Source organism: Pteronotus mesoamericanus, unplaced genomic scaffold (assembly GCF_021234165.1).
Source record: "Pteronotus mesoamericanus isolate MK-2021 breed Mesoamerican mustached bat unplaced genomic scaffold, CSHL_Meso_final contig_53, whole genome shotgun sequence".
Lineage (NCBI taxonomy): Eukaryota > Metazoa > Chordata > Mammalia > Chiroptera > Mormoopidae > Pteronotus > Pteronotus mesoamericanus.
The window spans coordinates 2,218,164-2,244,028 of NW_026555195.1; the positions used below are offsets into that span (position 1 = coordinate 2,218,164).

General features: G+C 51.7%; 1 protein-coding gene across 1 annotated transcript; it reads left to right on the forward strand.

The window, feature by feature from the left end:
- Positions 1-115: 115 nt before the first annotated feature.
- Positions 116-25,865, forward strand: KCNJ5 (potassium inwardly rectifying channel subfamily J member 5). Its single transcript, XM_054579411.1, has 3 exons — positions 116-193; positions 21,314-22,261; positions 25,537-25,865. Exons 2-3 carry the CDS (start codon positions 21,325-21,327, stop codon positions 25,863-25,865), a joined length of 1,266 nt encoding a protein of 421 aa, XP_054435386.1. The 5' UTR covers positions 116-193; positions 21,314-21,324.

A 25,865-nucleotide genomic window follows, 5' to 3' on the forward strand; every position in this document is an offset into this window, starting at 1 on the left:
CGAAGGGGCAGGATGGCTTAGAAGCCTCTGCCAACAGGACCCAAGACAGGGAGAGGCTCTAGGCAGGGTCTGAGGCTGTGGTAATGGCTGAGGCTGCAGAGTCCCCTCAAAGGCCCTGAGCGCCCGGGCCCCGCCTCTAAGGGACACCCCAGAAGTTAGCATCAGTGGCACTTGGAAGCTACGGTCGCAACAAGTAAGTTGTTTTCTTTTCCTCCTCCATTCCCTACCCCAGCTCAGCAGATCTGGGAGGCAGGGCGGCACTATCACGGTGCCCAGTGTCCCTAGCAACTGGCTTTTACCAGCCAGCAGCCTCTTTGGGAGCCGGGGGTGGGGGGGACAGGGAAGGGTTTAGGGTGGGTCCAAAGTTCAACCAGGAAGTCTGAGCTCTCGGAAGCCGGCGGCTGGGCAGCCTTGGGCTGGGGAATTGGGCGTTCATTGGAGTGTAAGGCTGCACCAGAGCAGGGATACCTGCCCCCTCCGCACCCCCTCAGCGGTGTGGGAGGCCAGGGCAGGGGGAGAGGGGCGCATTTCCTGCGAATGGGCTTTGGCTTCAGGTTGGGTTGTAGGGGCAGGGTGGGGCGGGGCGCTCCATCAACCTTAGACCCTCCGCTTAATCTTGCTTGCTTTTAAGTCTGGCCAAATGGATTGCATGGCCTTGCTCTCTCGGCCCTCTTGCTTCCTGCATGCCTCCCTATCTCTTTTTAAACATCTTTCAAATTGATCAGAAAGGCCAGGGATCCAGCTCCAAGGGCAGGGAGAGAGATTAGGGAAGGGCATGGTCATGATTCCCGTTTCCCCAAACCCACGGAGCCCCCTGGAGGGTTGCCTGTGGCCCCCCTCAAACATGCCTCTCCTCGCTCACCTTCTGTAGCGCAGGCTCCCAGACCACACCTGACCCTCACAGGTCCAGGGCCTATCCCACACTTCGGGCCAGGGCTCAGGTAGGACCAGGTTAGCAACACCAGAGGACCGTCGGGTACCTGAAGGTTAGATTTGTGTCCGACGGTACCAAGGACTTTGCTCTCTTTCACTCCTTTTAATGGAACAGATATTATTGCCCTCCATCTGCAGGACAGAAATCGCGGCATAGCGAGGCCGTGTAACTGTTGGATGTGCACTTACAAGTGAGATTCCCACCTGGGTCTGACTCCAAAACAGGCTGTTTTTTCATCACTGAGCTAAGCATCCTAGGGCTTTCTGGTTCATAAAGCAGTTCGCGTGTGGGAGAGAGGCAGCGGGAGAAGCGAATGTTTATGGCACCAAGTAGTGAGCTGGACTCACGGGTGTGACTTAATCTGGACACCAGTTTGGAGGCAGGGTCAGTCAATTCACTGGCTTCCTGGCTGACACTGAGGCTTAAAGCGTTCTGAGGACTAATAAGTGGCAGAGCTATTACCTTCTAAACCCTTGTCCTCTGACTTCAAATCCAGAGTCTTCCCACTACCAAGCACTAACCCCGGAAGGTGTTCCAGCCTTCCCAAAGCCGTGCCTATTCCTCAAACCCAAGTGCCATCCCGCCAGCTGCCTGAGCGAGGTCAGCTTCGCAGCGCCGCGCCGGGAGGGAGAGCCCAGCACAGGCGGTGCTGTGCGGTCAGAGAGGAGAGGCCCCTGGTTGGGCTCCGACACAGACGGCTTGGCCGGCTCCCCGGGGACCCCAAACTGTGCATCTCCTTGACCTGATCAGAGATGGCGTCACTCTGCTCAGAGGCGGCAGGCCATGCCTTCAGTGGGGGTACAAGGGTGCACAGGGTGTGTGCTTCTTGGCAATGATGTCAAAGAATCGTTACTTATTGAGTGCCTACTATGTGACCTTAAGCGTTTTCTATACATGATGTGATTGTTCTCCTCTCCCATCCACTGCTTTTCCCGTTCCTCCTCCCTCTGCCTCACTTCATCCCAGCCCCCTAGAGTATCCCGTACCCAAATACTCGGCAGCTAAGTTCACACGGTAGAGACTTGTAATCTAAGGCTAGAAAAAAACAAGCACTCTTTTCCCTTGCAAGGAATTGGGTGTGGGGGGGGGCATTTATCAAGTGTTTATTACTAGTCAGGCTCTGTTTATTATGAGATTGATAATAATGATTACAGTGGCATAAATTATTAGAGCAGCAACAGGGCCACCTCTGGAAGAGAAATGATCACATGGAGAACTTTCCTGCACATTCCACGAAAGCACAGAGCTGCCTGTTCTCCCCACACCACGTTCCAGGTTCACCCTCTAGCTCTGTGACAGAAAAGGGACCACTGAGACCCAGATGCCCCTGTGCCCTCCAAAAGCCACTGTCCACTGCTGGCACTCCTCACAGGTGGTGTCTCTTCATTAAGTAGCCCACCTGCATTAAACAGGGAATGGGTGAGCTATCTGGCAGCAGCTGGGGGGAGGGGCGGTGGGAAGCTCGCTGCCTCCTCTGACAGGTCCCCGTGGGATCCCCAACATGCGTGCCCCTGAGACTGAGGCACGTCCTCTGTGGGTCTGGCAGAAACGTCAGTGTGACTCCCCCACATTCCCGCAGCCTCGCTGCCCCCCGGCAGACTGTGCAGCGTGGTTGCTGCAGGGCTTTCTGCAAGCGCCTGCCCGGTTTCTTGTCCGGAACGGCCCCAGTCACCTGTGATGAAGTTAACCCCACAGCACACAGTAGAACTGGAGCGAACGAGAGGGCTCATTCTGCGCTTTCCATTTGCTCGAAAAATGGCCTGGTTCTTCTGTGGTCAGTCACAAAGGGCATACTGAGCGTTCATGAACTCAAAAACCATGTCTACTTCTAGTTTTTGTTTTTAAATCAGTTCAGCAACGCTTTATTAGATCACCTATAATGTGCCAGGAATAATTAATTTTTGAAAACCTTGGAATCTGGTCATTTGAGCAGGGCTCTGCCTTCCACTTAGTAGAATGCTCTCAAAAGCTTGCATTTTCTGAGCAATGCATATATAGGGTGGGGGTGGGGAGAGGACCTTGGAGAGGGAGGCAGAGTCCGAGAATCCACTTTGGAATTGGAAGGAGCCCTTCCCACCACGTCTGAGCCACATGCAGGCCACTGATGGCCGCCAGTGTTTTTAAGAGAGGGTTTCGCCATATGTCTATGGAGACAGTGGTCAGCCATGGAGGAATTTTTCTGTTTTTCCTGCAGACAAGATAAGAAGAATGTGAGTTTAGATGCAAAGAATTATAGGGAGACATTTGCGGCGGGGGACACCTAAATGTAGTATTCTAAGATACTATGGAGTGGCCGTCTCTGGCATGATTTTAACACAGAGGGGACAGCTTCCTCTTCCCGAGCCCCTGGCCGCGAGGGACGGCCTAGGGGCCCTGCCAGTGCGGCATAACTTATCTAGTCCCTCCTACCTGACATTCTGATAAGTGAGCTATTCTGGTCACCGGAGCACAGGCTGGCAGCAGCCCTTGCCAACAGCCGCGTTAAGTTAAATGTCAGGGCCAAATCTTTAACACATGACCCTGGAGATCTTGGCTGGTGTGCAAATGTTAAGTTCCATTTTCATTCCAAACCAGAGTGGGCTGAGGGGCAAAGGTCAAGAATAATCTGACCAGTCTGGCAGGTGGCAACAGCACTTCCTAGTCACCAAGGGTCAACCCACATGGTGGCCAGAGGCGGGGCTGGGGACGAAAAGGGACAGGGAGGGGGAGGGCAGGAGCAATCAGGACAAGCCTTCAGTCTCTCACTCTCGTCCCCTGTGACTTGGTTGTTTGCAGCTGCTGTGCTGCCCACCCTGATGGCCTCTCAGGCTCCTTACCCTAAAATCAGGTCGGGGCTGTCCTGGCCGGTGTGGCTCAGTCGGTTGGCGCATCATCCCATAAACCGAAAAGTGGCAGGTTCGGTCCCTGCCAGGGTACATGCCTAGGTCTTGGGTTTGGTCAGGGTGCGTACAAGAGGCAACCAACTGAATTTTTTTCCCTCTCTCTCACATCCATGTTTCTCTCCCTCTCCCCCCCTTCTCCTGTCTCTAAAGTCAATGTCCTTGGGTGAGGATTAAAAAAAAAATCAGGTAGGCCCTGATGCCATCATCTTACATTATTTCTTGCTGTTCAAAAAGGAGAGGGAGGGGAAGAGCTAGGGTGGAGAAGTGCCATCTGGGGACAAACCTCTGTCCTGTGCCTTGTCCTCAGAGCCTCCTCCCCTCCCAAGATTGTGCTATTGGGCCCCTGATGCTTCTAGGCTGCCCAGGAGGGGTCCGGACAGCATCGGAGACCCAGAGCTGCCTCTGCTCCAGGGAGCTCGCCAACCAGCAGGGGCAAGAGGCCCCACGGCTCCCTGGCTTGCAGGGACCCTTACAAACCAAGAGGATGACAGCCGGCTGACCTGGGCTATGACAGAACGACCCTCCTGGACGTCAGCATAGGCAGGCCGCCGCGTCCCAGTCAGGTTGCCTCAGTCACTTTCAAAGTGCCCTTCATATTGGATGAACTTAAAATCACTCATCTATCCCTTCAGAAGTGTGAGTGGGCCCTGGGCCCACCCTCCGATCCTGTCTTGGAGAGCCCTCCACCCTGAGGGGGCAGCAGGTGTGCCCGTACAGCACCGGGGAAGGTCCCGGTAGAGAGGTGCAGGGAGGGCCGGAGGAGGGCCAGGAAGAACCCAGGAGGGCTTTCCAAGGGGGCTGGGAACCCCGGAAGGTTTGTGGGGGTGGTGGAAGGGCGTGGGGAGCCTGAGAGAGGGGCCGGGAGAGGCCGGCTCCGTGCTCCTGAGCAGGCCCTGGGCCGACTCTCCTTCCTGGGCTTGCATTTCCCAGTTCCTTGAGCCCCCGCATTCAGTCACATTTTTTCCCCTCCTTTTTCATCTCAGTGTGCTCCCCCCCCCCATTTTTTACTTCATTTGTGTCTCCTTCTCTCACTCATTCTCTCCACCACAAATGTCCTGTAGTGATTCTTTAGTTCAATTCCTCTTCTACTGCCTTCATTCTTTCTTTTTTTTTATTAAACTTCTTCTTTTGAGATAATTATAGGTTTGTATGTAGTATAAGAAATAACGTGGAGGTCTCCTATATTACCTACCCAGTTTCTCTCAGTGGAACATCTTGCAAAGCTATAGTTTTTATATCAAAATCCTCAAAAAGTTGGCATAAAACATTTCTCACAGCAAAAGAAAACAATCAACAAAATGAAAAGACAACGTAAAGAATGGGGCAAATATCTGCCAATGTCGCATCTGTGAAGGGGTTAGTATCCAGAAATACATAAAAAACTCATACAACTCAGCAGCACAAAGTTTTTTAAAGGAATCTAACTAAAAATGGACACAAGAACTGAATAGAGTTTTCCTCCAGGTATGTGAAAAGATGCTGACTGTTACTAATCATTAAGGACATGCAAATCATAACCACAATAAGATATCTGACACCTGATAGCTGTTACAATGGCTGTGATGAAGAAGATAAGAAGTAAATGCTGGCGAGGATGTGGAGAAAGGGAAGCCCGTGCACTGTTGCTGAGAGTGTGAATTGGTGCAGCCGGTTTGAAAAACAGTGTGGAGGCTCCTCAAAAGACAAAAATAGAATGACCACATGACCCCGTGATTCCACTCCTGAGAATACATTGAAAGGAAACAAAACCATGTCGAACCTGCACCCCCACGTTCATAGCAGCATTATTTACAATAGCCAGGACATGGCATTTATACAAACACACACACACACATCCAGTATATATACATATACATTATATTTACATTAAATAGATGTATAATAGTAAATTCACATAATAATTCAGTATAAATTATTCACATAAATATATACTGAAATACATACATACATATATATGTATAGTGGAATACCATTCAACCATGAAAAACTAAAATCCTTTTTACAACAACATAGATGGGCTACATAGAGGGTTTTACAGTAAGTGAAATAAGTCAAATGGAAAGACAAATACTGTATGATCTCACTTAGAGATGGAATAAGAAAACCTCATAGAAAAAGAGATCAGGTCTGTGGTTACCAGAAGTGAGAGGAGAGGAGGACTTGGGGAAAAACCACAATATTTTCATCACCACAAAGATCGCACATTGTTGCCTTTTTTATAGCCACGCCTACTTCCTCCCATGCCACCTCCTCCTTAATCCCTGGCAGCCACTAATCTGCTCTCCATTATTACAATTTTTGTAGAACGCTATGTAAGATGAATCATGCAGCCTGTAACCTTTCAGAAAGGCCGTTTTTTTCACTCCATGAGTCTCTGGAGACTCATCCGGGTTGGTGTGTGTGGATGTGTGTGAATTGCTGCATAATATTCCACAGCATGGGTGGGCCGCAGCGTGTTTAACCATTCACCCCGGAAGACTCCTGGATTGTTTCTGGTTAGGAATGCCTATGAATAATGCTGCTGTAGGTGTGTGTGTACTGCCTTTTGGTGTGAACCTAAGTTTTCGCTTCTCTGGGATAAGTGACCCAAGTGTAATCGATGGTTCATGTGGTAGTTATATGTTTAGGGGTTTTTTTCTTTTTTTAAGAAATTGTCAGACTGCTTTTCATAGTGGCTGTACCATTTTACATTCCCACCAACACTGTATGAGTGATCCAGCTTCTTCACATCCTTGCCCGCATTTGGCGTTGTGGCTATTTTTTTATTTTAACCATTCTGATAGATGGGCAGTGATATCTCCTTATGGTTTCAATGTGCATTTTCCTAATGACTAGTGATCTCTTCCAAGTGCTTATTTGCCCTCCATTGATCTTCTTCAGCTAAATGTCTCTTCATGTCTTTTGCCCGTTTCCTAATTGGATTGTTTGCTTTTTTTACTGCTGAATTTTGAAAATCCTTTATATATCCTGGATACTAACCCTTGTCAAACAAGTAGTTTGCAAACATTTTCTACTACTCTGTAGCTTGTCTTTTCATATTCTGAACAGCGCCTTGTTCAGAGCAAATGTTTTTAATATTGATGAGGTCCGAATTTATCAGTTGTTTTTCTTTTATGGATCAGGCTTTTAGTCTAAGAACTCTTTGCCTGCTGTCGATCTCATAGAGTTTTCCCACTGTTTTGTTTTGTTTTTTTAGAAGTTTCATAGTTGTGTGCTTTACATTTAAGTTCATGATCCACTCTGGGTTAATTTTATGTCGGAGACTTAAAGGGCCGCGGTTCCCTTTCTTGCCTATGACGTCCAGTTGCTCTAGCACCATTTGTTGAAAAGACTGTCTTTCCCCCACTGAATTCCCGTGGCACTTTTGTCAAAAACCAGTTGGGCTTGTCTGTGAAGATCTATTTCTGGGTTCTCTGTTCTGTTTCATTGATCTATGGGTCTGGCTTTCTGCCGATACCATATAGTCTCGATCACTGCAGCTGTGTAATAAGTTTTAAAATGGAGTAGACTGATTCCATCTATTTCATTCTTTTTTCAAAATTGTTTTACCTATTCCAGTTCCTTTGGCTTTTTATATAGATTTTATTTTTTTTTTAAACCTTACCCAAGGATATGTTGTTTTCTAATTGATTTTAGAGATAAAGGAAGGGAGTGGGGAGGGAGAGGGAGAGAGAACCATTGATGTGAGAGAGAAATATCAACCTGTTGCCTACCGTACGTGCCCGGAACAGGGGTTGAACCTGTAGCCTAGGTATGTGCCCTGACTGGGGATGGAACCTGTAACATTTTGGTGTATGAGACGATGCTCCAACCAACTGAGCCAACCAGCCAGGGCTATATAGATTTTAGAATAATCTTATCTATAGCTGCAGAAAAACTTTAGGGGATTTTCATCAGAATTACATTAAATCTATGTCAATTCTGGGAGAATTGACATCTGTGCTGTATTGCATCTTCCCATCCATAAACACCGTTTGTTTCTCCATTTACTTAGATATTCTTTGATTTTTTTGCATCAATTTTAGAGTTAATGGCAGTTCTTTTTGATCTGTCTTGACTCACTGTGTGCCCTTGGGCATATGCTTTGGTTTCTCAGATCTTCGTTTTACTTCCTGTAAAGTGGGTGTAATGACACTACCTTGAAATGGCACGGAAAAGAGCAAATAACACAGCAAATGAGAGGCGTCTGTGAGAGTTCAATGACTTGTTTCCCTTTGACGGATGCTCTTATCTAGTCTTTTCTTCTTCCGAACTCTCATTCTGACGCTCAGCTCACTTTCACTTCTCTTCACTGTTCTTTCACTCCCGAGCCCTTGCTCCAATTCTCTTCACTTTAGTCTTCCTTCTCTCATCTCACGGGCCTTTCCTCTTTTATCCATCATCCCAGGATATTCGTCTCATTCCTGCTTATTGGGTCATTTGGGGCCGTCTCTTTTCCTTGGTTTTCTTAAACTTGGGGTTTGACTCTAGGGCTGGTCACCCAGAGTTTACATCCAGATCGCCAACACTAGCAGTGTATTCACCATACCTTGCGCTTCAGTTTCTTTATCTATAAAATGAGAAAAACAGACCCTATCTCATGTGTTTCCTGAAACGATGAAATGACTCAATACATGTAAAGCATGTAATAGGCTACCTGGAATATTATAAGCCCCGGGAGGTCTCAGCTACAATCATTAGAACTGTATCTATTATTCCCTGGGTTTCTGGTCCTTTCTCACCATCTCACTTACCTTCGATCACATCCCACCTTTTGTATTTGCTGTAAGTATATTCATTCATATCCACACCATCTTGCTTTCTTGATACTGTCTTCTCTGTATTACTCCTGTCTCTTCTTCCCTTATCGTCATTGATGAATTGGCACCTGCCCAGGAAATTCGTCCCTTGGGCAGTAGAGAGGCAAGAAGTGGTTTTTCATTTTGATTTAATTATTAATCTCCTTTATTATTTAGTGCAGAATACATAACCACAGTGTGGGTTTATAATGGAGAGAAGGTAGTATGACCATGCTGCTCACTTTCAAGGAGACAGCAGGCAATTAATTTGACTTCTGTGCCCTTTTGTTTATTATTTTGTATACGTCTCCGACGGCGATTCAGCACAGCGCATCTGGGCTGTGGCCAGGGAGCCAGGGCTAAGGAAGTAGTAAGATGAGTTGATAGAATGACCCCACGCGTGGCCCACAACAGCCGCCAAGGCGGGAAATGAAATATTTCATTTCAAGCAAGTGGGAGCCAAGCAAGTTGAGAACCTTAGTCACAAGCTGACAGCCTGTTCTACAGGTGCATTACTCAACCATTAGGTACAAATGAAACATTAAATTGCTTGAAAGGTACTCACGTGTGATTAAGTCTTTCAAGTCAATATTCTATACCTTGAATTAGGCCTAATTTTGGCCTTTTAAAAATTGCTAAATAGCCCTGGACAGGTGGGTCAGTTGGTTGGATCATCATCCCATAAACCAAAAGGCTGAAGGTTCAATTCCCAGTCAGGGCACAAGCCTAGTTTGCAGGTTCCATCCCCAGTTTGGGCACGCATGGGAGGCAACCAATCAATGTTCTCCTCTCTCTCTCTCCCCCTCTCCCTCTCTCTCAAATCAATGTGTGTGTGTGTGTGTGTGTGTGTGTGTGTGTGTGTGTGTGTGTAAATCCTCCTCAGGTAAGGATTTAAAAAGTGCTGAATATATCTGGACTCATTTAGATATACTCAAATGGATCTTTTAAATGCCATCAAAATGATTTTTTTGTCTCCATATTATTTTCTTCTTAAACCATTACCTGATCTCTCTGCTCCCATTTCAGACAAGATTTCTGTCTTCCTTTAAAAACCCGTAAGTGAAACACCATTTAATCCTCCTCATTCTTCCTTTTTGTCTTTGTTGTGAACTCTCGGTATTTTTGTTTATTTAATGACAAAGTAAGCGTGGAATTAGTCCACAGCTCTTCCTGCGGGGTGCATATTTCTCTCCAGACACCATAAAGTAATGCACAAGTTTTTACTGCTTCCTTAGAAGTGTGGTGGAGAATCCTCCAAGGAGGCAATTTAACGGGCTTCCGGTTATCTTCCCCTTGCCTGGGCTGCTGTGGCTCAGAAGGCCCCAGGCGCACCTCCTGGTGGCCTTTGTGGCACCGCCTGGCTCCCTCCCTCTACAGCTGGAAGTGAGGGCCACCTGTTAGACCTAGTGTTAAACCTCTGAGCGTGTGCACTACATGAACCTTCACATTCAGTGTTTATGCGTCTACGGGGTCGTCACCTCAGGAGTTAGCCAGCACTGTGTGCCCTGGGCCACCACACCACCCCGCTGTAAAGTGGGACTAGTCTTACAGGAATCCAAGAGTTCTGAAAGGACCCCGCAGAGATGCACAGAGATGCAAATTGCCACTGCGATTCCATAGTAATTCTATATAATGATATTGGTATTACATCATACCTCGTACCTGCTCTTAACCTGTGACAATTCAGGTAGGGAGCCAAGTGCATTCAACTGGTATTTGAAAGGGTAGGATCTTCCTGGTAAAAGGGCAGATATTTCACTGGTATCATGAATCCTGTGGACATTTCCATTTCTTTTATAGGATAGGGACCCGGGGTGGGGAGCTAATGGAGAAATGTGTCATTCAGGGCCGAGAGAGTCAGGGTTGTGATTCAGGACCAAGGTCACACAGTTTAGTGCCCTGGGCTTTGACGGCAGAGAGCGGGAGAGGGGGAAGAGCATGGGTCTGCGGCCAGGCCAGTGCTGCTCAGAGCCCGGCCCTGCTGCTCGCGCACCGTGTGATTGGGGCAGTGCCCTGCCTCCCCCGAGTCTCAGTCTCCGCATCCGTACAGTGGGCACATGGCGCTTCCTCTACAGCAGCTGCGATGAACACGTGAACTAACATAGGTAAGGCAGCTGGTGCAAAGGAGCACACACAGAAACGTCACTTCTGATGATGTTCTGCAAAGAAAAACAAGTCAGCTGCAGGACAAACGTCAAACGTACGATTAGAACAGAAGCAGGCAGAGTGGAAAGGGCACAGGGAAAGTGGCGCAGACGGGAGGGGCGCCCCCTAAGGAGCGCGCTCTGGCCAGGTTGCCTCCGAGTCAGAACGCGGGACAGCTGGGTCACTCAAGGAGCAAGCTAAGTCCCACAGCAACACCCTCACCCTGACTTTGCTCTGAACAAGAATCTCACCAGTGCTGAGGACCAGAGGCAGCCCTGGGATGGGGGCCTGGGGTGCCCGAGGAGGGGAGACAGAGGCCGCAGGGACGGTCATTCTGAGCATCAGGGCCTTTGTCCTCTGCCTCCCCCAGCAGCTCCCTTGCAGGGGCCTTAGCAGCTCAGCATCAAGAACACAGTGTGCAGGGACATCGTTGGTGATGAAGTGTCCTGTCTGACACGGCCTGTTCCTCTGTCCACATTTTCCCGGCTCCATGTGCCACAGGAAGCCCCTCGCCCTGCTCCTGGCACACATTCCCCCTCACACAGCCACGTGACACTTCATTCCAGGGAGAGAGGTGCCGACATTCACCTCGGCTCTGGCAGACCTGGGCAGAGCCCCCTTTCTCAGGCGCTCGGCTAGGAGCAGAGCCAACCTGCATACACTTTCCCCAGGCTCTCGGGAGTCCACGCAGCGAGGAGCATCCTGGGCATAAAAGCCAGCGCGCGCCGCCTTCCCTCCACTCCCCTCACCCGGCTGCACAGGCCAGTCTTTCCAGGACGCCCCAAAGGCTGGCCCTCAGCATGCCTGACGTCCGAGCCAGCAACAGCTCTGGAGGTGACCTGACCCACCCTCCTCCAGAGAGGGAGCTCCCGCCACCTTCTTTGAAGTATTTATAGTCAGAAACCTCTCCCCGTTGAGAACCGCTTCCACCAGCAGTGAAATGGAGGAGACTGCGTGCTCACCCGGCACTGCTCTCGGCAGCGTGTCTGCAGGGGGTGCAACTGGGGAAGAGGAGGCAGCCAGGCAGAGGATGCACCCTCAGGCGGGGCGGGGGGCAGTCACGGCAGCCACCTGAGTGATGGAGGGGACCGTGGCCCACACTGGGGTGGGGGGCGCAGGGGGTGGGACAAGGCTGTGGACATAGAGCCAGGGCTGGTTAGGACCATGGCAACCAGGATGGTGGGACCGAGGGAGCAGCCAGCCCTTCATCCCCTCTCTCGACCACGGTGCGAGCCCCTGCTCGGCCTCCCGGCTTCCTTTGTGCTGAGCGCCCATAGGTTGTGTTCATGGCAGACTCATTAGTGAGCCAGGAAGGCTGGGCGGAGAATTTATTGATGTTACCACGACTCTTAACACCAAGCGCAGCATAATTCAAAGTACAACCCAACGTGCGCATGTGAGGAAAAGTCTCTCTCTGACTCAGGGGCCCAGAAGTATAAATTGGCAGCTGTCAGACTGAGTCTGACTCACAGATATATTTTTTTAGTCCAGCTCGCTGTTTCAAAACCTGATGAGTGAGTTGTCAGACTTGTAAAAAAAGTGGGATTTCATGTTTAAAAGCCTTTGTTTCTAGCTTTTCTGGAAAAGGAAAGTGGCAGACCCTCCAGCACCAGCCCACGTTCTTGCTTGGCGAGAGCTTCCACACCGAGCGCTGAGTAGCGGTGGCGCCTTGACCATTTCATGTGTGTTCAGCTCACCCCAGGCCCCACCTCTCCCTATTGTGCCCCAAAACCCAGAGCAAGTTTTGGTTGCATTTACCATGTGTTCATATAATGGCTTTTCTTAAAATGAAGAGAACGATACCTTCTAAAATCTTTTTCTCTATCCAAAATGTGAAAACGAAAGCCTGAGAAGGCCTTGTATTTGAATAAAAATATGAAAAAGTGTGTCCTCTGATCAGTAAGCATCTGCCGTGTGTCCAGGCTGAAAGAAGCAGCAGCCCTGCTCGCTGACATCACTCGTCTGCCTTTGCAGGCGGCGGAGTTGGGTGCAAAGCTCAGGGGTCCTGGTTACTACAGCACGCACACCCTGCTCAGCTAAAACACGCAGGAGTGACGAGGTGCGTGCCCCCACTCCAGAGAGAGGCAGACACAGCTTAGATTGAGTGCGATCCAGCCGTGGGTTGATACAAATGAAATCGGTGGTTTCTAGCTTCCTTGGAACAGGCCATATTGTTCAAACAGCGACACTTCTGGGAGTTAACGGGGCACTTGGTGATTACTCCATCAATAGACGTTAGCTGGCACATGTGGACACCCTGTCTCCTTGAAGCAGTTAGGGACCTGTGGGACCAAACGCTTCTCTTAGAAAAATCCAGGGAGCAGCTGTAAGCGTGAAGGGGGCTGTAGCTCTGGAGGAAGGCGGGAGGCTGGGTAGGGGACGTGGCCCCGGCAGGACAGTGGGGGAGGCCGACCCAGCGCTGCTGCACAGCCTGGGCCCCACGGGAAGTCAGGTATGGGTCTCCTGGGACAGATCACAATGTGTCCCCAGGCTGCCTCCCGGGCCATGTGTTCTGAGGCCTGAGCCCCACGGAGGCTCAGAACCACTGGTGACCTAGGCAGACCCTGGGGGTTGAAGAGAAACTACCTGAGGGGCAGCACTGGAGTCAGACAGACCTGGTCGTGCCACTTAATAACCGGTGGCCTTAAGCAAGTTATGAAGCCCCTCCACCTGGGTGATCTGTAAATGAGGGGGCTAAGGCAGGCTTAACAGATGCCTTTAAGTATTAAATGAGACAGTGCCTACAAAGCACGCAGCCCGGAGATGGCACACAGTGGGTGTGTTGCATGTGAGCTGCTGGTGCAGTATTGTCCGCCCCCCGGCTTCTCAGGTCGAGGAGGCTCTCCTCCCCCTCTCCCCCAAAAGCTTGCCTGGCTCTTCCTCGCCACCCTGGCCAAGCAGAAGGAAGCACCGCTCCTCAGCCTCTCTGTCACCCTCTGCTGCACCAGTTGGCACCTATGTGTTACCGGCCATAACGTGAGCTCCCGGAAGGCAGGACATGGAGCTGAGGTCCTTCCAGTTTGCCTGTTAGAGTCCGGCTTGGGTCACGGGCCTCAGCCCAGGCTCCGGCTCCCAGCTGATGAACAGCCTGCGCCCGGGCGGGGCCTGGGCTCAGGACCAGCAGCATCTGCATCGCTGGGAGCTCCTTGAAAACATGCAGACTCAGGCATTGACATAAGAAACATCCAAACGTGTATAGAATTTATGAGTTTATTTGAGCCAAACTGACAACAATTGCTGAGAAACAAACTCTCAATGGATTGAAAAAAAAAATGCTGCATAGAAGGGCAGGTTTGCAGCTTATTTTATACATCAGAATCAAAGGAGGAGCTGTAAGGAGGGTTACACAGACTCCCTTGGTGGCAGGTTGAGGGGGTGGAAGAAGGCAAAGCAGGGACACCTCTGGGATTGGATAAAAAGGCAAAATAGAGGCACGGGTGTTTCTTTCACATTGGTGGGTACAGGAGAGTTCAGAATTGTCACTTGCAGCCACAGAGGTGGCATGGGGGGGAACAAGGTAACAAGAGGCAGTTCTGTGGTTTTGTGCCCTGAGGCGTCTGGAAGGGGACATTTCTCTGACATTTCCAAGGTCTGCTGTTATCTTAGGTGCACGAAGACTGGGTCACCTAAGGCAAAGATTGATCTTTTAAAAAAAAAATTATTGGGGTGACATTGGTTAATAGAATTATAGGTTTCGGGGGTACAATTCTATAATATACCGTCTGTGTATCGTGTGCTTGTCACCCTGGGCTCCTCCCATTACCGCGTACCCCCCTTTACCCTCTCCCACCTCCAAGAGAAGGGTGTGCAGTCACCATCCTCTTGTCGGTCTGTGAGGTTTTTTAAATTCTTTTTGCTCAAACCCTCCATCTTTTTCACCCCCGCAACATCCCTCCCCCCGCCAACAGCTGTCAGTCTGTAGTCTACCTATGAGTCTGCTTCTATTTTGTTCGTTAGTTTATCTTGTTCATTAGATTCTACATAAAAGTGAAATCCTGTGGTACTTGTCTTTCTCCGACTGGCTTAGTTCACTTAGCACAATGCTCTCCAGCTCCATCCATGCTGTCACAAAGGGTAAGATTGTCTTCCTTTCGACAGCTGCACAGTACTCTGTTATACAAACGCGCCACCACTCTTTTATTCACTCGTCTGCTGGGGGGTATTTGCTCTTTGCCAAGGAAGGCCTAGGACCCGACCGCCTGCCGCAATCTGCTCTTGTTGAGGAATTTTTGTGTTCAGACCGTCCTGTGTGTCCCAGCTGGGAAGGACCCCCCCTTCAGCCTCCCGTGAGGCTCAGGCTGTGGTGCCTTTCTCATCCACACAGGGGACCTTGGACCTACTGAACGAGGATCTGCATTTGACAGGAGCCATGGCGGGCTGGTGAGGCTCTGTCCCCCGCCCCCCATCCCACCCCAGGGCCTGCGCAGCGCCCACGGCAGAGGCTGCTCAGCGGGGGTCCCACTGGCTGACCCGCTGGACCTGTGTGTCACGGTTTCCCGTGGGTTCCACACCTCATGTCTCCTGTGCTAAAGCCAAGATATTTTTTGAACCCAAGTTCAAAAAGTAAAACCAGAAAACATCCAGGAATTAAAGAATAGACAGCCAGCCACCTAAGTTGATAAAATACCTGGTGGGTTTTTAAAGCTTTATTACTCCCAAGCTCTTTTCCATTAAACCTCCGAATGCACTGAAAAGGGGCTGTTGCTGTAGGTTTAAGGGTGGAAACGTTGCAGCGGGGAAACCAGATATGGCTCCCCGGGAGGGGCCAGCCCACCCGTGTGGCTTGGACACACAGGCTGTGGAGGGCCGAAGCCGCTGGCTGACCCCTCCTCGGCTAAGAGGGACTCAGACACTGGCTTCAGGGCTTGGTCCCCTGGGTCCACTCACTGGACCCTTCCGGCCCCTCTCAGCACTGCGTCTGTCCAGGGGCTCAGGGCCTGCAAGGGCTGGGGAGCGATGGGCCTGTGCCTCTTCCCCACAGTGGCTGCAGCTGTCCGGGCACTAGAGATGCTCTTTCCTACCTAGGGGGCATTTGTCCCCAAAGAGCCTGCTGAGAGAAGCAGTCATGGAAAGCCAGGCTCACGACTGGGCGCCCAGAGACCCCTGGTCCCGCCCTCCAGGCCGCTGTGCTCGGGGCACCTCTGTCCTGCCTCCCTCAGGGCTCCCCTGTCCCCACCACTGCACTTGGGGAGCCTAGTCCCAATCCCATCAGTCACCTCCCCTGCTCCTCTTCCCCACGTTCCTGCTGCGGGGCGGGAGCTTGTCGGGACCCAGGAAGCTCAGCAAAGGAGAGGACGGGGCGCCTGCAGGTCCCACAGGGAGCGGGCAGCTCCGGAGCAGGAGAAACGCCCGCACCTGAGCACCAGAACTGGCTTCCTTGGTGTGGGAGAGCCGAATGGGAAGTTCTTAGTTTTTCAGGCCCAACTTCTTAGGGAAAGGGAACAGAGTCCCCAGCCAGGATCCCAAAGAGATCCAGCGCTGGGACCTCCTCTCCGAGCAGCAGCATTAGGGACAATGGCTCTCCGCGCAGCCACCTCAGGTGTGGGGCTGTGTTTGACGCTCAGCTCTGAGGCATCTGCTGGGTGACTTCGGGCAAGTTATTAAAGCTCTGTCCGAGTTTCCCGTTTGGGAAAGAAAGACAGTCCCACCCTTTAGGGCAAATGACATGAAGCCACGGAAACGTGCCACTCACAGTGGGCGCTGGGGGGTCTGGTGGTTCTCCTGCCTGGTCCCTGAATTGCTCGAAGCCCTGGGTGGGCCTGTCCTCCCCCCTCCCAACCCTACCTCGAGACGGAAAACGAGAAGAATAGCTACCACTTCAGAGAGCTTCGGCCAGGCAGGCCCTGTACGTAGCATCTTGCCTTTAACCTTCCCAGCAACCCTCTTGGGTTGGCACCGTTATCATCCCCATTTTATAGGTAAAGTAACGAGTCTTAGAGAATTAACTTCCCCAAGAGTCCCGGGCTCAAGGTAAAGCAGGGTGCGGGGCGACCTGACACCGGACTCGCCTGACTGGGCCCTGCCTCTCCCTTCTGGCCCGCGCTAGCGTTTTATTCTGTCATCACAAATGGCCACCAACTCAGTGGCTTAAAACAACGCCTGTTTATGAGCTCCCAGCTCTGTAAGTCCGCAGTCCAGGCAGGACGGAACTGTGTTCTCTGCTCAGGGTGTCACGGGCTAAATTCAGGGGTTGGCCAGCCCTCTTCCCCTCTGGGACTCGGGGCCTCTTCCAAGCTCCTGTGGATGGTGCAGAATTTAGTTCTTTGGGACTTGCAGGGCGGAGGTCCCCATGTGCTCGCTGCTGTCAGCTCATTGAGGTCACCTGTCTTTGCTCCATGACCCCCTCCATCTCTAAGCCAGAAGAGGAGAATTTTCCTTTCTTACAGTCACCTGTACCATAACAATCCAATGATGCGAGTGAGTGTCTTGTCCCCACGTCTGGAGGAATATATTGTGAGTGTCTTAGAAATCAGCCTTCCTATACCTAGTGTGTTCTCTATTCATAACACCTTCACTACGCCCGGCTGACCTGCAGGATGTCAGGGGACATTGGGGCAGCCTAGTCACCAACCTGTCTGGAGCATTTTCATGTCTGAACACCCCGTACAGCCCCCATATTTGTACAGAAGTGTATACAGATACCTCAGTAGGAGACGTGAGTATATCCTGCATTACTCTCCCTCTGACCTCATCCCATAGCCCGTCTCTGGGCGTGCAGGCTTGGGCCCAGCATATATAAGAGAAAGAGGAGGAGACAGTTAAGGATGTCTGCGATTTCCATCTCCACAGCAGGGAAACTGAGTCTGAGGCAGGACTCCCGGCCCAGTGTTCCTTTTAGGAAACCCTGCCGATGCCCAAGGGCAGCTCCTATCAAGGGGCTGCGACCGTGACTCTTGGCTCTCCCGAGCTCCCCCATGACATAGGGCCTTTTTCGCTGGGGAGGGGCGGCGTGGGAACTCTTAACACTGAAGTGCACGTACATGGATGTGACATTCACCGATAATGTCATTGAAAACACAACTTCCTTTGATTTTGCCTCTTCTGATTCCTTCTCCACGTGTTTTTTTATATCAAAGAGATTCAACCACTTGGTTGGACTCTAAGCTCTGTTTTCCAGGAGCTTCATCCTGTCTCAGCACCGCTTCCCATTCAGGGACACCGGAAGGATTAAAGACGAAGCGCAGCGAGGGGACCGGGGAGGGTTAGCAGGATTTGCCCAAGCCGGCGCCTTTCACGGGCCCCGCGGAGAGCAGCTGGGGCACCAGCCTCCCGCCGCCTCTCCCTCCACGGGCAGCTCACCGCAGGGCTCACGGAGCGATGCCAGGACACTCACCACGCAGGGCTGGGTCCACACGGACCTGCTTCACTGCTTTATCCCCAGCGCTTCCGCGGAGTGGGCTACCGTAGATCCTCGGCTAACGCTTGTTGAATAGATGCATAAAGTAATAGAATGGATCTTGAAAATCTTACTAAAGTATCTCCCTTGTCCCTGAATATCCTTTTCCCCTGACAGGCCCACAGCACTGGAGGTTAAGATTTCTCACGTGGGCATTTCACTTGCTCTTTGAAGAAACCTGGGTAGCGGGGTTTCCAAGACTTTTAGCTCCAAGGCTGCCCTGCAAATCGCCCACGGGGGTGGGGGAGGGGGTGCTTTCTACATTTGACCTAGATGCGTAGGCCTCTTTCGTCATCTTTAAAATGAGGTTAATGGACTATTGCATTACATTTCAGTTCAAGGAGAGTTGATGAATGTGTAGGTTTGTAGTCAGACGCTCTTTCCCTGGGCCTCCGTAATGCCCCCAGGGCTGGACAGGCAGAAAAAGGTATTCTCACTTTATAGCAGTAAACTGAGGCAGAGACGGGACTGTTTCTTTGGATCACAAGGCAAGTTTGTAGGAAGCTGAGCAAGAATCCAGATCTGGGTTGAGCGAGGAATTGCTTCTAGACTATTGCAGCCCACTTGGAGAACGCATCCCAGCACCGAATCGGAAGTAAACTTCCTTTTCCCATCTGCTGGACGCCAACGTTCTCCATTCTGGGCTGAGGGGTTCTAGGAAGCCATGTTGTGTTTCCAGGACTGCACGAGGCCTTCTCCTACGAGAATGTAGGAAAGCATGTTTAAAAATAAAGAGGGAAACAGTGCAGAAAATCAGCAGAAAGCTGTTTTCCCAGAAGAGCTGAGGGAAGAGAACGCGCTTTCCCAGGCGCCCTGGCCATGGCCTGGCTCCTGTGGGCACTGTGCTGCCCTGCCTGACGCGGGGGCTTGGGGAGCCCAGCAGCACTCCCCGCAGCTGCCCCCCGCGTCCCGCAGCTGAGGTCCTCGGGCCCACACAGGGCTTGGGATTCGCAGCATGTCTCGCTGATCCTGGGCATCTCCTGTTACATTTTCAGTGAAAGGTCCCGTCCCCAGAGGCAGAGCGAAATCGTGCCTGGGACCCTGCAAAGCAGCACCGAGCTCGTCCTTCCCCTCTGGCCTTCCGTGGTGGGCGAACGCCTTCTCATGCAGCCAGGGAGGCAGTTGGCTTGGTAGCATAAAAAACATCCATCCCGATTGTTCTGTCGGGGACGCAGTTTCTGGGGAAGGTGAGAACCTGGGAAATTAAGAAAAGATTTTTGTAAAGATGAAGAAGGACTGAATGATAGTATCCCCAGAAGTGACTTCTCCTAGGATCAGAAGTTCATAGAACCTTCTGGAGGGAGCAGCTCATCGGTCTCAGCACGAGCCATGCATGTCCACTCTGCAGGCTGTGTAGGGCGGTGCCATGAGCTCTCAGGCTGCAGCCTGAGAAATCGAGATCCATACCTGACTCAGCTGTTCGCTGCCTGAGCATTTTCCTCATCTGAAGATTGGAGAAATAATAACAGCACTTGCCTAATAGCTTGTTGTGAGGATTATAAGTGAGCTAATGGATATACATTTCCTAGCACAGTGCCTAGATCACAAATGCTCAGAAATTCAACCTGCTGTTGACTTTCCTGAGCTCCCCCATGACCTACGGCTTTTTTCGCTGGGGAGGGGCGGTGTGGGAACTCTTAACACTGAAGTCCACGTACATGGATGTGACATTCACCGATATGTCATTGAAAACACAATTTCCTTTGATTTTGCCTCCTCTGATTCCTTCTCCACATGCGTCACGGTCGCAGACGCTGGATGGGAGCTGCCCTTGGGTGTCGGCAGGGTTTCCTGAAAGGAACCTGCTATTCCCAGCTGCAGAGATTCTCATGCTGCCTCCCAGCTTCATTAGTGCCTTAAAGTGTCTTAACCAGGTGGGAGCAGATTATCAGAAAAACAGACCGAGTGCGACAGGTTTCTGGGTGTTTCTTTAAAATGCAGCATTTACTCCAGAAACACCTTACAGCCTTTTACAAATGTATAATTTATTTATATAAAATGAACATATATCATTGTATTAGTTTTAGGTGTACAATATAATGGTTTGATACACATATATATTACAAAATGATTGCCACAGTCAGTCAGTCTAGGTAGCATTCTTCACCACGCAGAGTTACAATATTTTTTTCTTGTGCTGAGAACTTTTCAGATCTATTCTCTTAGCGACTCTCAAGTATACAATGCAGCGTTGTTAACTGCAGCCGGCATGCTGTACCCGGCGTCCTCGGGACTCACCACTGAAGTTTGCACCTTTGAACCCTCCACCCACTTCATGCATCCCCCTGCCTCTGGCAGCCGCCAGTCTCCTCTCTGTTCCTATGAGATTAGTTTTCTTTTTCAATTCCACATATAAGTTCACGGCCTTTGGAAAATCTTAGGGCATTAATAACTTGCCTGCCTCAATTACCTGGAGGGCGAAGAATTACTGTAACAAAGTTTTTAATGGTGGGTCTGCACAGCAATTTGTCGTATTTGTAAGCGCTCAGACAACTGCAGGCTCCCCACTCAGGCAGTAAGAGTGACCACACGGAGAATCAGACACCTGCTGCCTTTTTTCCCTCCTGGGTGCTGCTGAGATCTCAGATAAAAGGAAGGGAGACCGGGAGACAGAGAGGCAAGGGCACAGTTTTGGGCCCGATGACTGAGAATCTAAATATTAACTCTGCCACTTACTTGTTGGGTGTCCCAGGTGTCACTTAACCTCTGTGAGGTGTTTTCTCATTCATTTATCCCATTGATTCAATAAGCACGTGTTCAGTACATAGAATACGCCAGGCTATGACCTGGGCACCGGGAACAAAACAGACACAATTGTGCCCTTGTGGAGCTTACATTCCAATGCAGGGAAAGAGGCCATCGGAAATGAACATGATGCATAAGCAAACCATACAGTCTTTATATGATGGAGATGACAAGCTCTTATTGCTCCGGTGGGTTGCTGTGGTGGGTACAAGTGACACTCCACATATAATACGTGGACTATGGTAAGAATTTAATAACTTGTTGCAATTGTTGTTTTTAAAATCGCTCCCAGATTTTTTTCACCACATTGAACACGGTCTACTGGGCACTAGCCGAGAGGCCTCGGAGAGCCCAGAGGCGGAGTGATCTTGAAGCCTTGCGTTTCTGGCAATCAGAAAGGCCCGCTTTACTGACGACGTCTCTTTTAACTCAGGTATCCCCGCCATGGCTGGCGACTCGCGAAATGCTATGAACCAGAACATGGAGATTGGCGTCACTCCCAGGGACCCGAGGAAGATCCCCAAACAGGCTCGTGATGACCTGCCCCTCGCCACAGACCGCACCCGCCTGCTGGCGGAAGGCAAGAAGCCGCGCCAGCGCTACATGGAGAAGAGCGGCAAGTGCAACGTGCACCACGGCAACGTGCAGGAAACCTACCGGTACCTGAGCGACCTCTTCACCACGCTGGTGGACCTCAAGTGGCGCTTCAACCTGCTGGTGTTCACAATGGTCTACACCATCACGTGGCTGTCCTTTGGCTTCCTCTGGTGGCTCATCGCCTATATCCGGGGTGACCTGGACCATGTGGGCGACAAAGAGTGGATTCCCTGTGTGGAAAACCTCAGCGGCTTCGTGTCTGCTTTCCTGTTCTCCATTGAGACCGAGACCACCATCGGGTACGGCTTCCGCGTGATCACGGAGAAGTGTCCGGAGGGGATCGTCCTCCTCATGGTCCAGGCCATCCTGGGCTCCATCGTCAATGCCTTCATGGTGGGGTGCATGTTTGTCAAGATCAGTCAGCCAAAGAAGAGAGCGGAGACCCTCATGTTTTCCAACCACGCGGTCATCTCCATGCGGGACGAGAAGCTCTGCCTGATGTTCCGCGTGGGGGACCTTAGGAACTCCCACATCGTGGAGGCCTCCATCCGCGCCAAGCTCATCAAGTCCCGGCAGACCAAAGAAGGGGAATTCATCCCCTTGAACCAGATTGACATTAACGTGGGCTTTGACACTGGGGACGACCGTCTTTTCCTGGTGTCGCCCCTCATCATCTCCCACGAGATCAATGAGAAGAGCCCTTTCTGGGAGATGTCTCGGGCTCAGCTGCATCAAGAGGAGTTTGAAATCGTGGTCATTCTAGAAGGCATGGTGGAGGCCACAGGTAAGACACTTCCTCTTCCTCAGCCCTGACCAGGCCCAGGAGCTCAGGCCCCTGGGATTCCCGGAGATGGAAGTCTGTGCCTGAGAACCTGGAGATGACGCAGTCACCCAGCCCGGTCGTGAACTGTGACATGAGGAGTATTGTTGCTCAGAACAGACCAATAACAACAGCCACTGTTCACGGAACCCGCCCAACTTCCAGGCGCGGTTCTAAACGTTAAGCATGTAAGATCTCACCTGTGCCCTCCCACACCCCTATGACAGAGCGTTTCTCACATTGCAGATTGAGAAACAGGGACACAGACGGGCAAGTTAATTGTCCCAGAGAAGTGCCACTAAGTTGGAGGGCCAGGGTGCACATCTAGGCAGGGATCCCAAAACTGTCACTCGTTTCCAACAGGCCATACCGCTCGCCCCCTCCCATCCTGGAGCAGGTGTTGGCCCAAGAAAAGCTGTGTGTGGTCAAGTAACTTCAGGAACCATGGGGTTAAACAAAGGGGACCTAGTTCTTACCAGGATGACTTGACGGTGTCTTTACATGGTGTGAGTTGCTTCATGAGCAGAGGAGAGCGAGCAGCATTTCCCAGACTCAAGGACTCCCCAAGTCCCAGAAGCTGCTTTTTGAAGAGACGCCTATATCCCAGGCCTGTAGGAGGGGCTCTTCTAGCCCACGGCCCCCCACCCCCAGCAGCCTGTCCCCCAGCTTCCAGCTCAGCGGACGAGGGATGTGCAGAAAAGTGTACCCACACCCAGGCATGGCCACACCGTGCCCCCTTCACAGCCAGCCCGGCCCTGCCTGCCCAGCTCTGGGCTCTGACAGGCATCTGACCACCACCCTTCCGTCATGGCAGAGCCCCCGGGAGCCCCAGGCCTGAAGAGCCCAAGTCCCCACCCCCGCCACTGGCCAGACCTCCTGGGGCGAGGAGCCCCCAGCAAACCCTGCTCTGTGCCTCTTATTCCCACCCTTCCTTTTGTCCCCATTCTCTTTTTTTTTTCCACTGAGTAGATTGAGCACTCGTAGAAAAATTTTTCTAAGTTTTGCAACAACACCGCAGGGCCGGTTTCGATCCCTTTTCACAGGCGCAGCACCTGCAGGGGACAGCTCGTGCAGACAGGAAGTGGTCACAGCCAGGCCTTTCACTTTTAAGATTTATAAATCTAGAGCTTCAGTCCGCCACACCATGCTGCCCCCTAAGTGTTAGGGACCCGTCACAAAGGCGGCCAAAGGAGGCTTCCTCGCCTTTCAGAAAGTGGTTGCCAGGTGGGAGAGCAGCCGGGGGCAGCCACAGGCCTTCCCACGTGCAGCCCGCGGGGCCTGGCTGGCGATGCAAGTGGGTTCCGGGGCCTGGGGCGGCCAGGCGTTGGCCACCTGCCGGACTGAAAGGAGCCTGGCCGGCAGGCAGCACACGCTGGCAGCCGCGGGAGCGCCTGGGGCCGAGGACAGCGGGGATGCTGGAGGCCTCCTCCAGCAGGGCTGGGGGCTCAGAGGTCACGCTGCCCTTGATCCAGGCTCAGGGTCAGGACGCGGCTGAGTTTCTAGAGGAAGGGCTCAACTCCAAGGCCAAAATGAGGGGTCAGATCAGACACATGGGGACACATAGGAAGGCATTGCGTTCCCACTCTCCCGGCCACCCTCGCTGCCCCCTGAAGCAGGGGCAGTGGGTTTTGAGCCTGCCTAGCTGGATTCCTTCCTCTCATCTTCAAAGCTGGTGGCCTGCAGTTGACTTGCTCTCTCTGCTTGACCGCCTCCCCTGCAGTGACTTGGGTCGCCCTTGCTGCTGTCCTTGGGACTGCAGGGAGACCAAGGAGATAAAGGAAGTAGACCGTCCCCTCACATCTGTCCTGACCTCAGTGACTTGAATGGTTTGATCGCCACACGTGTGGAGGCCACGGGCTGTGGGTTCAGGCCCAGGTCTGACCAGCACAGCTCAGCCAGACCTGCTGTGAGTTGTCAAAAAATGAGGCTATTAGTCTCGCAGGGTGGCTGGGGGGTTGAACATCTAAATGAAGTCATGTCTAAAGCATGGTGCCTGGCAACTCAGGGGACGTCTGTCCTTTCCAAATGCATTGGAAGATGACTGCCAAGGGTACAGGTGGGATCTCTAGCTGAAGGGTCACCCACAGTCCACCCAGGAAGGGGGACAGAGAAGAGCAGGAAGAGCCCCAGAGGCATGGGCCCTGGCTCCCATGGAGGTCCTGTCTGGCTGTCTGTCTTGAGACCTAGAACCTGCAGACCTCTGACCTGCAGCTTCTAGGGGACCCAGCTTGGGCGCCCACAACTCTGCTGATGCTGGGGGTTGGGCAACGAGGGGAGGAAGTGCCAGTCTGACCCAGGCAGCCCCCACCCCCGCCCCCAGGACAGAGAGCGGGCTAGGAGCCTGCGGTGCGCGGTGTGCCCTGGGGTTGCCCGGCATGGAACACGGAGTCGTGCGAAGCAGCCGACCTGACAGGTTTGCATGAGAAAGCCCAAAGCAGGAGCAGGCTTCTCCTTCAGTTCCCAAGGAGCCCTTGCTCACACCTTCCTTGGCCAGGAGATTAAATACCAGAAAGCTGTTTTCTTGCTACCCTAAGCACAGAGGCTTCTTCAGCCGTAAACAAAGCTGCCCTCCCTCTCTGGAGAGAAAGCAACACCTAAAAATAAACAGGCATGCCAGGGCTGAGTGGATGGGGAGCCAGGCACCGGGGCATGCCCAAGACAAGGAGCCAAGATGTGCGCGCGCGCGTGTGTGTGTGTGTGTGTGTGTGTGTGTGAGGGGGGGAGAGAGAGAGAGAGAGAGAGAGAGAGAGAGAGAGAGAAAGGCAGGGAGGGAAGGGAAAGAAGAAAAATTTTCTGCCCATACGTGTCTATCCAAAGTAATCCACATGTGTTCTAAATGCCTATCACCTTCTCTGTGTTCACTCACTCTGAATTTATCTTTGTTCAAACTCTTTTCCTGCCTCTTTTCTTGTCTGTCTTTGGACCTTAATGCTTTTTTCTGGAACCATGTCCCTAGTTCTGGCTATTCTGGGATTACCCACTCCAGTCTCTAGGAACCTATGCCAGAATCTTGCATTTGATTTCTTACTTTCTGCCTCCACCACACCTTGAGCTCCTTCAGGGCAAGGACCGTTTCTTATTTAGCTTTATAGCACCATCACGCTTAGCACAAAGTAGATGTTTAGCAAATGTGTGATGAAGGATCAGATGGGTTGGATGGATGTATGGTTGGATGGATGGATGGATGGATGGATGGATGGCTGCGACCAGTCCTAATACATGTACGCTCGTCCCCCCAGGCATGACTTGCCAAGCACGGAGCTCCTACATGGATACAGAGGTGCTCTGGGGCCACCGGTTCACACCAGTCCTCACCTTGGAAAAAGGCTTCTATGAGGTGGACTACAACACCTTCCATGACACCTACGAGACCAACACTCCCAGCTGCTGTGCCAAGGAGCTGGCAGAAATGAAGCAGGAAGGCCGGCTCTTCCAGTTCCTCCCCAGCACCCCCCTGCCAGAAAGCTTCTCTAAAGCAGAGTTGGAGGCAGAGTTGGAGGCTGAACAGGATGGAGAGGATGAGCCCGAGGGGCTGGATGGGTCCCGGGAGACCAGGGGCTTGGTGTAA